This window comes from Dysidea avara, chromosome 3, assembly GCF_963678975.1.
Source record: "Dysidea avara chromosome 3, odDysAvar1.4, whole genome shotgun sequence".
Lineage (NCBI taxonomy): Eukaryota > Metazoa > Porifera > Demospongiae > Dictyoceratida > Dysideidae > Dysidea > Dysidea avara.
The window spans coordinates 21,006,474-21,018,681 of record NC_089274.1 but is presented as its reverse complement, the minus strand read 5'-3'; the positions used below and the strand labels follow the sequence as shown (position 1 = coordinate 21,018,681).

General features: G+C 37.6%; 1 protein-coding gene across 1 annotated transcript; it reads left to right on the top strand.

Moving 5' to 3' along the window:
• Nucleotides 1-6,281: 6,281 nt before the first annotated feature.
• On the top strand, nt 6,282-8,403 carry LOC136250137 (uncharacterized). Its single transcript, XM_066042308.1, has 2 exons — nt 6,282-6,442; nt 6,682-8,403. Exon 2 carries the CDS (start codon nt 6,838-6,840, stop codon nt 8,359-8,361), a length of 1,524 nt encoding a protein of 507 aa, XP_065898380.1. The 5' UTR covers nt 6,282-6,442; nt 6,682-6,837; the 3' UTR covers nt 8,362-8,403.
• The last annotated feature ends 3,805 nt before the right edge of the window (nt 8,404-12,208 follow it).

Here is a 12,208-nt window from a genome sequence, read left to right as displayed (position 1 = left end):
CTATTCTACGACAGAGCAACACAGGGCTTTCGAAGATCCGGCCAAAGGAGGTTTGTGGATGCAATATTTAGCTCAGGAGTTGCGTACTTCTGACAAAGGTTTACAAACTGTGCTGACTGACACAAACAATAAACTGACGAAACACTTTGAAAACAGTAAGCACTCATTCCAAACAGCACAATTCACTAGCCAGTTGACAAAAGATGTTTATCTCCTAAAAGAGAGACCATCCATTCCGCAATTAGTGGTACAATTCCCCAGTCTAAATGATACTACTACTAGTACTACCACGGTGCAACCAGCTGTCACCAGCACTGATGTACCCGAGGATGTACCCGTGAACTATACCGGAAGTATTGACCCTAATCCTCCCACTTTGAATGAAGTACCTCCACCAGCTTCAAGTAGTGATGACACAATGGACACTAGTATAGGATCGTCACAGTCCCAATTGAGAGAGGTATTGACAGCTCAGGGAATCACTTGTCAGTATCAGATCACTGAGACACCTTCTGGGATGGATGGAAGACCATGGTACTCTTGTGAGCTTAATTGCCATTATAATGGGGTGACATACAAGTTCCGTAGCAGACAGTCATATCGGGACAGAGATGAAGCTAAACAAGATGTAAACAAACAAGCACTGGCAGAACCAAATATTGGCCACAGTGAGTTATTCAGTCGGTCTGTAGTGGAGTCTTATCAAGAAAAGCTGTTAGCCTATTGTTCAAAGAAGGGATATCGCTCCCCTAGTTACAGTGCTCAAACGCGTGGTAATGGCTATGTCAGCTCAGTACTAGTTCCCAGGAATGGCAAGTATGGGGGAGAAGTGGCAGCTGATTTAGACAAGGCCAAGGAATCAGCAGCCAAACAAGCTCTACGTGACCTGGGTGAAATCCATTTTGTGACTGAGATTATTTAATGTTTATGCTTTACATATATTTTTGAAGTTTTACGGAATCATAAGAAAGATACATGGTATGGAAGAAGCACTGTTTACGTGGTGACTAGAATTTGTATGCAGTGGAGCGGGAGACAGAGGGCTTAGTATTAACACATTGAGGCTAAAATGAATAATATAGCTATTAGATTGCAAATGGTACTATTTTGTTAAAATTTAATATAGTTCTTATCATAAATTTCCAATACCAACTCAAAATCTTGTATCTAAGTGATAGAAGGTGCTACCATCACTAAATTTTCAGAATTTGCTGCTAATTTCTGACTTGTGAAGATGTGTGGGTGCAGTACTGCATATGCATATTGCCATAACTAAACCTGTTATTTTTTTTGTAACAAAACATTAAGTCCACAACCTAAATGATTTAATAGTTTTGAGGATTTTTTTGATTACTACTTTGATTGATGTTTAAAGTGATTATGTGATAATATTAAAACTACTACATGCATGCAGAGATTGACATTCCTTTCTAGGAACATAACATGTGTATAAAATTACAAAGCCATTTTAGCATAGCTTGTGCATTGAATTTTTTTGTGCATTTAAAATTTCTGTATCTGATCAATCTGTGCTAATTGGTTTTAGTTTCATTCATGAAAAATAACTTAAACAAGTGCATGGGGTGTTGCCGAGGGATTGCTATATGGGAAAGTTTTTAAAAGCATCATTTTGATACTTTGTAAATTTATGGTAAGGAAAAAACACTGCAAGATGAGCTGTGCACATTTCCAAGAATGACTTGCTGTTTCCTGTCAAGCAGAAAATCTTTAATCCAATTAAATATTTGACCATTGACACCGAATTATATGGCCATTGTTTTATGTGCAATTATCTTGGAGCGGACTACCTGCATGAAGCTTCGGAACCACTTATATCAAGACACATGTGTCGTGTGCCCCGAGAAGCTGGCACGCCACACTGTGTGAGGAGGATTTTTACACATACATATGTAGCTCTATGATACCATGACTGATTGGAACAAATTAGATGCAGGGAGTCCACAATTTGAAGGAATCGCCCCAGCCATTTCTGAGATACAAGCGACCAGTTGTTTTTCCCCCTACTTTATCACACTTTGCAAAATCTACCATAAAACATAAAATTAATACGGACTCCAATCAAGCTGAAATTTCAAAGTTGACTGCCAAGAAATGGCTGCAATGATGTTAATACCTATCATATTAAATGATCACACTTATTTACTTATTTTAAAGGCTTTACAGGACAAGTGCTGAAGGTCTGTAGGACACTTGGTCCTGCAGCCTGGTAAAAGATGTTATATTTCATCATTAAAAATTATTGGCATTAACATCATTGCAGCTATTTCTTGGCTGCCACCTCTGATTTACTTTTTTTTTGGCTTTTATGGAGGCCGCAGACTTTTTTCACAGCTTGGCTGTTTTAGTTTAGATAGCTATTGACAATGTGCAACTTTATATGCTGCAGTGCTCAGAGTTTCAGTCTATAATTCCCATGCTCCACTTATTTGTAATTTGTAATTTGCAATACATCTTTTTTGGCTTTTGAGAAATGCATGGTAAGACCTCATCAATAGGGCCACTTATGAGATAGGGATGCATCAAATTTAATTTTTTAATGAAAAATAGGGAATTAAAACTAAAGAGCTGGCATAGCTAATGCTGGTGACTTGTTTTGCACTTGGGACTATGGAAAGTAAAAAGAGGATGCATGTCTCGTTCAGCAAGTCACAATAGAAAATGCAATGATGACTTTAATAGAACAGCCATGTAATTACTCTAATGGAACAGCAATAGCATAAACTGTTAACAAAATAACGTGCATGCCTCTGACACAAAATATTCAAGACCGTTATCCCTATATAATAATATATGGGATGCACAATGAGTGACACTGTCTTGTTAATGAAGTGGCCATTTACTAGCCAAGTTATACCATTGTATGTAATTTGTATGATATAAACATCATCTGTGTGGAGCTTTATCAAAAGCCGTTGCATGCAAAGTCTTTTAAAATAAAGTATAGTAAGAGTAATCAATTATGTCTGAAGTCATACTGAGAGTTTGATTTGAAGAGTCTTGAATGCTAATAATTATACATCTAAAACTTTGCTTGTAATGAGCATAATCGGTCTATAATTCAAACATTCTCCCTTTAAAACAATATGAGACTAGGTATATATCCGCCATGTACTTTTTACACTGTATGGGTGCAGAAATTACTAATCCCATCAGGACCAGTAATGCACATCAATACTAAGTTAGTTATATATGCTGCTATATGCTGTTTTATCAGATAAGTTATCTAGTTAATGAGTCTAGTAAACAATCTTGAAATACTTCTGTTGTAAATCCTGATTTTAAGTGGGATATGAACTATCATGTGTTACTATACCATATAAGGTGGAATCCCAAGTTATATTCTTCTACATACCTTTTGTTTAATAAGTACCAAGTTAAGAAAACCTGATTGATTAATTAGACCTACCTGTGGTACAAATTCTCTAATACTACAAAACATTCCGGCATCATTATGTTGCAACCGCATGTCTGAGCATATTTTCTGTGGTCATGTAGAGCATGGCTGTGATCCATGCATACTACAGTTAACTAGCTGTTTTAGCTACCAAAAAACTTCTGCTATGGAAGTGTCTAATGATGCACACACTATTACAAGTCACCATACTGACTGCTCTATTAGAGTGTTTTTCTTATTAGATATTAACCAATGATAGTTTGGTCTTAACTAAGATTTTTTTGATTGCTATTGGTTAACATACTTAATTAATGCACTTGATGTAACTTTTGCTTTGCACAGCCACTTTCTTTAACTGTTCTATTAGCTGAAGCATTGTGATATTTTTGAATGTTTGATGCTGTTCATTAGTTGGAATTAGTTAACAACGTAAAGTAATATTGAACAACTGTAGTTTCTAACACTTCCCTCTGTTATCAACATTACTAGTATACATTAACAAACACTCAACCAAAGTAGCTTATTCATGCAAATTAAAAGTTGGGACCAAATAGCTAACACCATGAGTTCAGATACTCTCCAATGACACTAAACAGTATATACATTATCAATATTCAGCAGACATGTCAAGTTGACTTGTTTCGGGAGATGATTGTAACATATATAGAACTTAGGACTTCTAGAACCCAATCATCATGTCTCCAGTGTACAAGATGGCTATACATTGAAAATCCACCAGACCATTTTCCAATGACAGAGAAAAGTAATTTGGTCATAGCAGTTAGTGAATGGATCATGGATGGTATGTATCCAACATTTGTACCCACACGTTTGTAGTGGCCTTTGTTACAGTTGGTGCATGCATGACACAAGGTAGACACTTGTTTAGTTGATTATCTAAGGGTCAGGGTTGAGTAAGGGCTATGGTTATTTGTTTATCTGAAATTGTTCTATTAAGAGTACAAGTGTATGTTCTATTAGAGTATTTCAACATAGTTCTGTATATGAATGCATATGTGGGCAGGGCCGCCCCGGGCCCCAGCCTGAAAGGAGCCCCAGGTGCCCCCACCAAGGGCCCCCCGAATACCTGTTTAAAAGATCGATATACTCTAATAGAGCAGTCGGATCTAGATACTCTAATAGAGCAGTCACAGTATTCTTCAGAGGAGTAGTGTAACAAGTTTATATATAAATAAGGAGATATAGTTGCTGAGGGAAGCTATTGTCACTGTTAGCATGTAATGACCTTTTTTTGGTCTTCAGCTTATAGCTAGGCTGAAGTTGTGCGCCCCATAATTTCTCTTGGCAGCCCTGTATGTGGGCTTCAGTTATCTGCCTGAGACACATTGGGGTTCAGATAACTACAGGTCTACTGTACATTCTCGTTTTAAGACTCTTCACAATATGCCCAAATCTGTTAGTGGTCTAGTATTGAATATTGAGGTTGTCAGAGTCCTTACTTGGGTCTAGTATATAACTAGGCAGGACTCATGAATGCTCTCTAAGTGGACATGACTTCTTTGCTATTGTGTTGAGGATCATGTTGTGGCACTTTAATTGTTTGGTTACAGATGATGGAGGTAACTGATAAAGGTCATGTCACACTTGATGCTCCGATCAAGGTCATACCACTACATGTCAGGGGTGGGAAGATATTACCACAGCAACAACCAAACCTGACTACTAATGCAAGGTGGGTGTGGCCGATGTGTTGCTGCAGTGTTCAGTTACTCCCCCTCCCATAGCCGTGACAACCCATTCTTCCTACTTGTGGCACTAGACAGTTCCCAGTCAGCCTCAGGGCTACTATTTCTGGATGATGGAGAGTCAATTAGTATGTGTTATTGTATAGAGTGGTTGAGAGACCAAAATAGAGTGATGTGTAATGCACATTGACTTATTGGAATAACTGATCACAACACTCATATTTTGATTGAGCAATCACTTAAATTGTGGAGTTTGCTTGTTTACCAGTTTTCTGGACTCTTGTGGTATAACATTGCAATGGAGCAATAGCTGGTACTAAACTATGATGTCTATAAATGGTAGATTCTATTTGGGACTCTATCATTTCCAAGCACGAGTTGAGTTCTTATGTGCTTGCTAACAAGAGGACAGCTTGCTTCGATTATCCAAAATGTCTGTTTAATTAGAATATTTTGTTGTTGGAGTGTGCATTCCATTATAGAGTGAGCCATGAATGAGACTCAGCGAATTCACATAGAACATTTTTTTAGTGTTGAGTATCCACCGACATAGATGGAGCTACTCATTACAATTCTCAATCTCCATACAGGTACAATACAAAATGGTAACTACAGTTTGATCAGTTATACTGCTAATGGGGTAGGTGATGTGTGTGCATCATGTGAGATCATGTGATCCTGAACCCTCTAGACCTCACTCATCAGTACAGTAATGTCATCAGGGTATCCCCCTGCTAGCTCATCAAACATCAGTGATGTAACCATATTAGGACTAGACCAGTCACCCAGTAAAATGTCACTAAATGGATCTGGTCTACCTGATTATGGCTGGCACTGGGTCAATACTACTATGGTGAGTTACAGTGAACTCTTCTAGTATGTTTAGGTAAAATATCCCATAGTAAAGACAAAGATTTTGACATGACATGATCTCTTTTTAAGAGATCATGTAGTAAAGACATGATCTCTTTTTAAGAGATCATGTAGTAAAGACATGATCTCTTTTTTAAGAGATCATGTAGTAAAGACATGATCTCTTTTTAAGAGATCGTGTAGTAAAGACTGATCTCTTTTAAGAGATCATGTAGTAAAGACATGATCTCTGTTAAGAGATCATGTGATTTACATACAGCGACCCGCTAGCATAAGATTAATTTGTCATTACCTTGTTGAACCAACTTTCGGTTCGGTATAGAGCTTTCCCATCTCCTTGATGACCAAAATTGGTGCTGTAATTTTTTGTTTATTACACCGTATTTCGGCCATGTTTACGAACATCAGCATCAAGCTTTCTATGGGGATATTTCCAACTACTTTACAGGTTAGCGTGCATTTTATATTATGTTAATTCTTACCCAATACCAAACCCATACACCACAGCTTGGACTGTTACTTGGTAGCGGTTTATGCAGATTGGCTAATTTCAGCTTGTCTATAGGCCTGCTGCATACATAATTGTTAAGCAATATGGCCGACGAAAATGGTTGTCAAGGAGATGAAAAGGCTCTATTAAAACCACTGCCTATTAATATATCTTCTGTGTATATTATTCCTTTGCAGGCACTGGTGGTGGATTTTGGTATTCTCAATATTAACCAGCCGTTCTCACTTCAATGGGACTTCTAAATGCGTCCATAATAATAATTTTATTGTGTTTTTTGTACTTAATTATGTTTGTATGACGTAATTGGGATTTTTTTCAAATTAATTGAAGCTATGGCCGGGAACAATCGCGCGTGTTCTCCAGGGAAAGTTGGTGTTGCTCTTATCTTCTCCAATGATTATAAAGATACTCCAAACAGAGACTTGTTATCTGGAACAGTGGAAGATGCTCGTAGGATGAAACAGGCGTTTACCTTCCTTGGGTACGAGGTGATCGTAAGACAAAATGTGAAGAAAGAAGATCTTATGTCAGAGTGTGTTAAACTGAGAAGTTATGACTACTCGCCAGCTAACGGGTGTAAGCGTATTGCCGTAGTGTTCTCTGGACACGGACAAGATGGAGAGCTGATATTACAGGATAACAGTACAATAAATGTAGCAGACCTTGTAGACGCCTTCAAGCCTCGTGCTAACCGTACTCTAGTGAACACGATTAGAATGTTCTTCATTGACGCTTGTCGTGGAGGCAAATCTGACCCAGGTATCTCACTAGTATCCCGATCTCCAAAGGGTGGTAGTTTTATAGAGAGACTTTCCTCAGAAGCAGGGGTTATCGTGGCCTACTCTACTACAAAACATCACAAAGCATACGAGAATGCCAGTGGAGGCCTGTGGATGAAATTGTTAGCTCATGAAATGTGCACATGTAATGAAGGTCTTTTATCAATCCTTGTCAATGCTAACAAAAAGTTGACAGAATATTGCGGCAGATTACCCAAAGAATATGCTATTCAGACAGCAGAGTTTACCAACAGTTTAATAGAAAATGTTTACTTCCTCAAAGAACGACCTAATAACATGCCCGAGGAACAGTACTCAATACCTCAACATCCTATGTTAGCTATGCAATTTCCCAACCCTCCCTTCATACATCATGTTAATCCTGCTACTCCTGACCAGCTACCACTGGATCACCCAGCAGCAGCAGCAGCAGTAGATCCACAACCTTCCTTCACGCAGCAAGCTTTTATGACTGCTACTAACCAGCCACCTGCAATGACTGTAAGCCCACAACTTGCCAGCATTGATGCCCTGGTACTGACTGCTACATCAACCAGTAATAGTGATGAAGCGATGGACACTACTACAGGGTCATCACAATCCCACTTGAGAGAGGTGTTGACAGCCCAAGGCATCACTTGTCAATATCAGATCACTGAGACACCTTCTGGGATGGATGGAAGACCATGGTACTCTTGTGAGCTTAATTGCCATAGTAATGGGGTGACATACAAGTTCCGTAGCAGACAGTCATATCGGGACAGAGATGAAGCTAAACAAGATGTAAACAAACAAGCACTGGCAGAACCAAATATTGGCCACAGTGAGATATTCAGTCGGTCTGTAGTGGAGTCTTATCAGGAAAAGCTGTTAGCCTATTGTTCAAAGAAGGGATATCGTTCCCCTAGTTACAGTGCTCAAACCCATAGTAATGGCTATGTCAGCTCAGTACTAGTTCCCAGGAATGGCAAGTTTGAAGGAGAAGTGGCAGCTGATTTAGCTAAGGCCAAGGAATCAGCAGCCAAACAAGCTCTGCGTGACCTGGGTGAAATACATTTTGTGACAGAAATTATTTAATGTGTGTATGTGTTATAAAATATTTTGAAGTTTTACGGAAAATTATACATGCATGGTACGTATATGGAAGAAGCACTTGGTAACTAGATTATTGAACATTTGTATGCCACATAGTTGGGGCTTAGTATTAACGCATTGAGGTAAAATGAATATATATAAGATTTGTAATGTAGTTCTTACCATAAATTTCCAAAACCAACTCACAACTTTAAATTCTGTATCTAAGTGATAGAAGGTGCTGCTGCTAATTTCAGACTTTTGCAAAGATGTGTGGGTGCAACACTGTAAATAAACCTGTTTGTTTTGTTGTTTTTTTCAACAAAACATCAAGTGTGTCTAGTACAACCTAAACAATTAATATGTTCACATGTGGTAAAGTTACAGAAGATTTTTTTGATTAGAACTTTGATTGATGATTATATGAAAATATTAAAAATTACATCAACTATACCACATACATACATGCAGATATGCAACATTCCTTTCTAGGAACAGACTATTTTTACGTGTATAAATATTACAGAGCCATTTCAACATCTCTACATGTGTGTCACAATTTTCATCATAGCATTGAAAATTTTTTGTGCCTTTAAAAAATTCTACATCAATCTGTGCCACTTGGTTTTTGTTTCATTCATGAAAAATAACTTAAACAAGTGCATAGGGTGTTACTGAGGGATTGCTATATGGAAAAGTTATGAGATCAACTTTTGTTAATATGCAGATAACGTTTAGATTCCACGCTTACTAGGCTAACCATATATAGGAATAAGTTGTATAGATTAATCATTGTAGAATATCCTTTCAGTGGTTTAGAAGAATTCACAGAGTTATACACATGTAACAAGTGCTCAATTGAGATACTCTATAATGCAGTCATCCTATTAAAACATTCAGTGTAAGTCATCCCTGTACAGTCAGGTGCCATGTAGAGAGTTCAGCTACAAACAAGTCACCCTGTAAAGAGTTCAGCTTCACACAATGTAGAGAGTTCAAGTCATCCTATATAGAGTTCAGCTATATTACAAGTCATCCTGTAGAGAGTAGCAAAACAACATGTACACATGCAAAAAAATACACAAAGCCAAATGCACAAAATAAATTCTATATCTTCTTCCTGTAGTAAAGAAAAAGACAATTAAAAAGGAAGCTTCAAATACGTAATTACAAAAAGAAGTGATATCTAAACCAAAACAACAAGCTGTGAAAAAGAGTGCCACCACCAAAACAGCTGGAGTGAAAAAAGATGTGAAGTCATTGGTGGCGGCCAAGAAATGGCTGCAATGATGCTAATGCCTATTATATAATTTTTAATGATACAGATGGATAGTTGTCTATTAAATTGACCCTTAATGAAAAAAACAAGCAGTCAAGATTTTTATAAGTGCTGGCTGAATGTAGAGAAAATCCTGGATCCCAGGTTGTGTGGCTCCTCAAGAACTTGCCTAGGCTGCAAGCTGTTTGTGTATCAAGTCACCATCTGGGATTTTTTCAGCATTCAGCATAGTTTTAAGTGACAGGTTTCTGACTCCCTGATTCACAGGCTTACTGTTAACCTCCTTGCAGGTCCCTGGAGGGATAGTTGTCTAATAATAATAATAGATAAATAATTATTTACATTCCGGCATCATTATGTTGCAAAGCATATGTCTATGTTTTTTGTGGTCTTATAGAGCAAATAAACCTAGCTGTTTAGCTACCAAATGTTTAGAACAAACGTCTGCCATGGAAGTGTCTAATGATACACGCACTGATAAATCACTCTATTACAACAGTCATCATGCTGACTGCTCTATTAGAGTGTTTTTCATATTAGGCATTAACTAATGATAGTCTGCTCTTAACTAAGAGTTTTTGATTGCTATTGGTGACTTTCTCTAACTGTTTTATTAGCTGGAGTATTGTAATATTTCCTCTTATTAGTACACATTAACAAACACCCAGCCAAAGAATTTCATTCATGCAAATTGAAAGTTGAGCTAACACCATGAGTTCATATAAACTTGCTAACATCAATTGCTGTAAATTATCAATATTCAGACATGTCAAGTTGGTGAAAAACTATAGCTGGCTCTTTAAATGTGACTAGAAATGTCCGTTATTAAAGTCAACTTACACTTCAGTTAGTAAAGTGTCTTGAGAGACCACATAGACAGTGGTGTAAGATTTAACATAGCACTGTTACCGTGACACATGTGAAGTAAGACATGCCACACACAGTAACAGTACCAGTTGGTGACAACATTGCAGCTTTGAATAATTATTATGCTCTATAGATCTAAAATTCACTAAAATTACACTGAAGAAGTAAAAAGAAGCCGAGTGTGTTCTAGATGTTTCACCCATGCTGGAATGGCCTAGAGAAAGATTGAAGAAACAATTACACACTAAATAAAAAAGCACAGAAAGGTGATTAGGACAGGAGGATTATAGCCAGCAAAATGTGAGCTAATCTATTATGGTTTTGAGTTGTGCTCAAAAATTAAAGCTGGTATATCAAACAAGCTTATGTTATAGAAATCCAACTGCTTAGTAAGAGACTGCATGCACATGCTCTATTAGATTACATTACTGAAAAGTGTATATTGTATAATATTTTGGCCATGCACGCGTATTGCAAATTATAATTACAACTTTGAAAACTGCATTTCCCTGTTATATATGTTGGCATTGTACTGGATGCTTTGGCTAGCCTATTATGCATGCCAGCATGATTGGCACAAGTCTACATACTAGGAAATTTTAACAAATTGAAGGAAAAAGATTTCAACCTGCCGTGACGTGTACAGTATTTACTTTAGATGGGTTGTAGTATAAGCATCAAGAACTTATAAACAGATTTATATATCAATAGAATATATGTTTAGTACAGAGGTTGGGAAGGTAGAGAGGTTGACGACTTCATGGTAATATCCTGAGTCTGAAGTGGGACACCTAAATGTCCCAATGTATCCAGACACCACTGGTGAGAGTGGTTTGTATATTGGAAGAAATAGGTGTCCAGGAAGTACTTTCAGCTTTTACAGTGTTTAATTCCATCAGACAATTTACCAAACAAGAAGGCATTGATATTAATCAGGGAAGATGGTATCACCCTGAATGCTGTTCAGCTGTGTCTGTTAATATTTTCATTTTACAGCTAGGTTGGCACAATAGAAACTCAGCAGTATACAGTGTTAATATAGTCTCTATAGGCATCTGCATGGGCCTGCTGCTGACCTTATGAAAGATGCTTCTCTTCAGGAGCAGATCCAGACTTATAAAAGGGGGGGTTCCACTTTGGAATTGCAATTTCAGTCCTAACTGTAAACCAAAGACAAAAAAAAAAGAAAACTACCTGCTGACAATAGCTGCCCTCCACCAACTGTATCTCTTTATTAATAACTACATACGTAGCTTGCTACACTGCTTCTCTGAATACTGTGACTGCTCTATTAGAGTATCTTGAATTATTGAGGCTCTTCCAAAAGGGGAACCCTCCCTGGATCTGCCCCTGCTCTTCTATACACTTGTGGCTATAGCCCAGTATGGGAAAAGTTTTGAGGGAGTGTTTTTTTTTCATTCCTGTATCTTGAGCCATGCAATTCAGTTTGTAGCTAAGTGTCATGCACTTACATCTTTACTTGAAATTTTGGGGGTAAATTCTAACAGCCAGAACAATAATCACTTGAGTCATTTGTTTGGTACAAAACTGGAAAAATTGCGACCATGCACTGTGTGGGACATGCAAATAATTATGTTCTTGGACTGTCCACAATGATTCTTAAACACAATAATGAATATCAACAGCTTTCTGGTACACTAACAACTAGGGCTAACGAATTCTAAATGCCAATGTCTAAATGCC

Bases quoted from the DNA above. Each gene is read 5' to 3' on its own strand.
- LOC136250137 (XM_066042308.1), top strand. From the start codon at position 6,838: ATGGCCGGGAACAATCGCGCGTGTTCTCCAGGGAAAGTTGGTGTTGCT.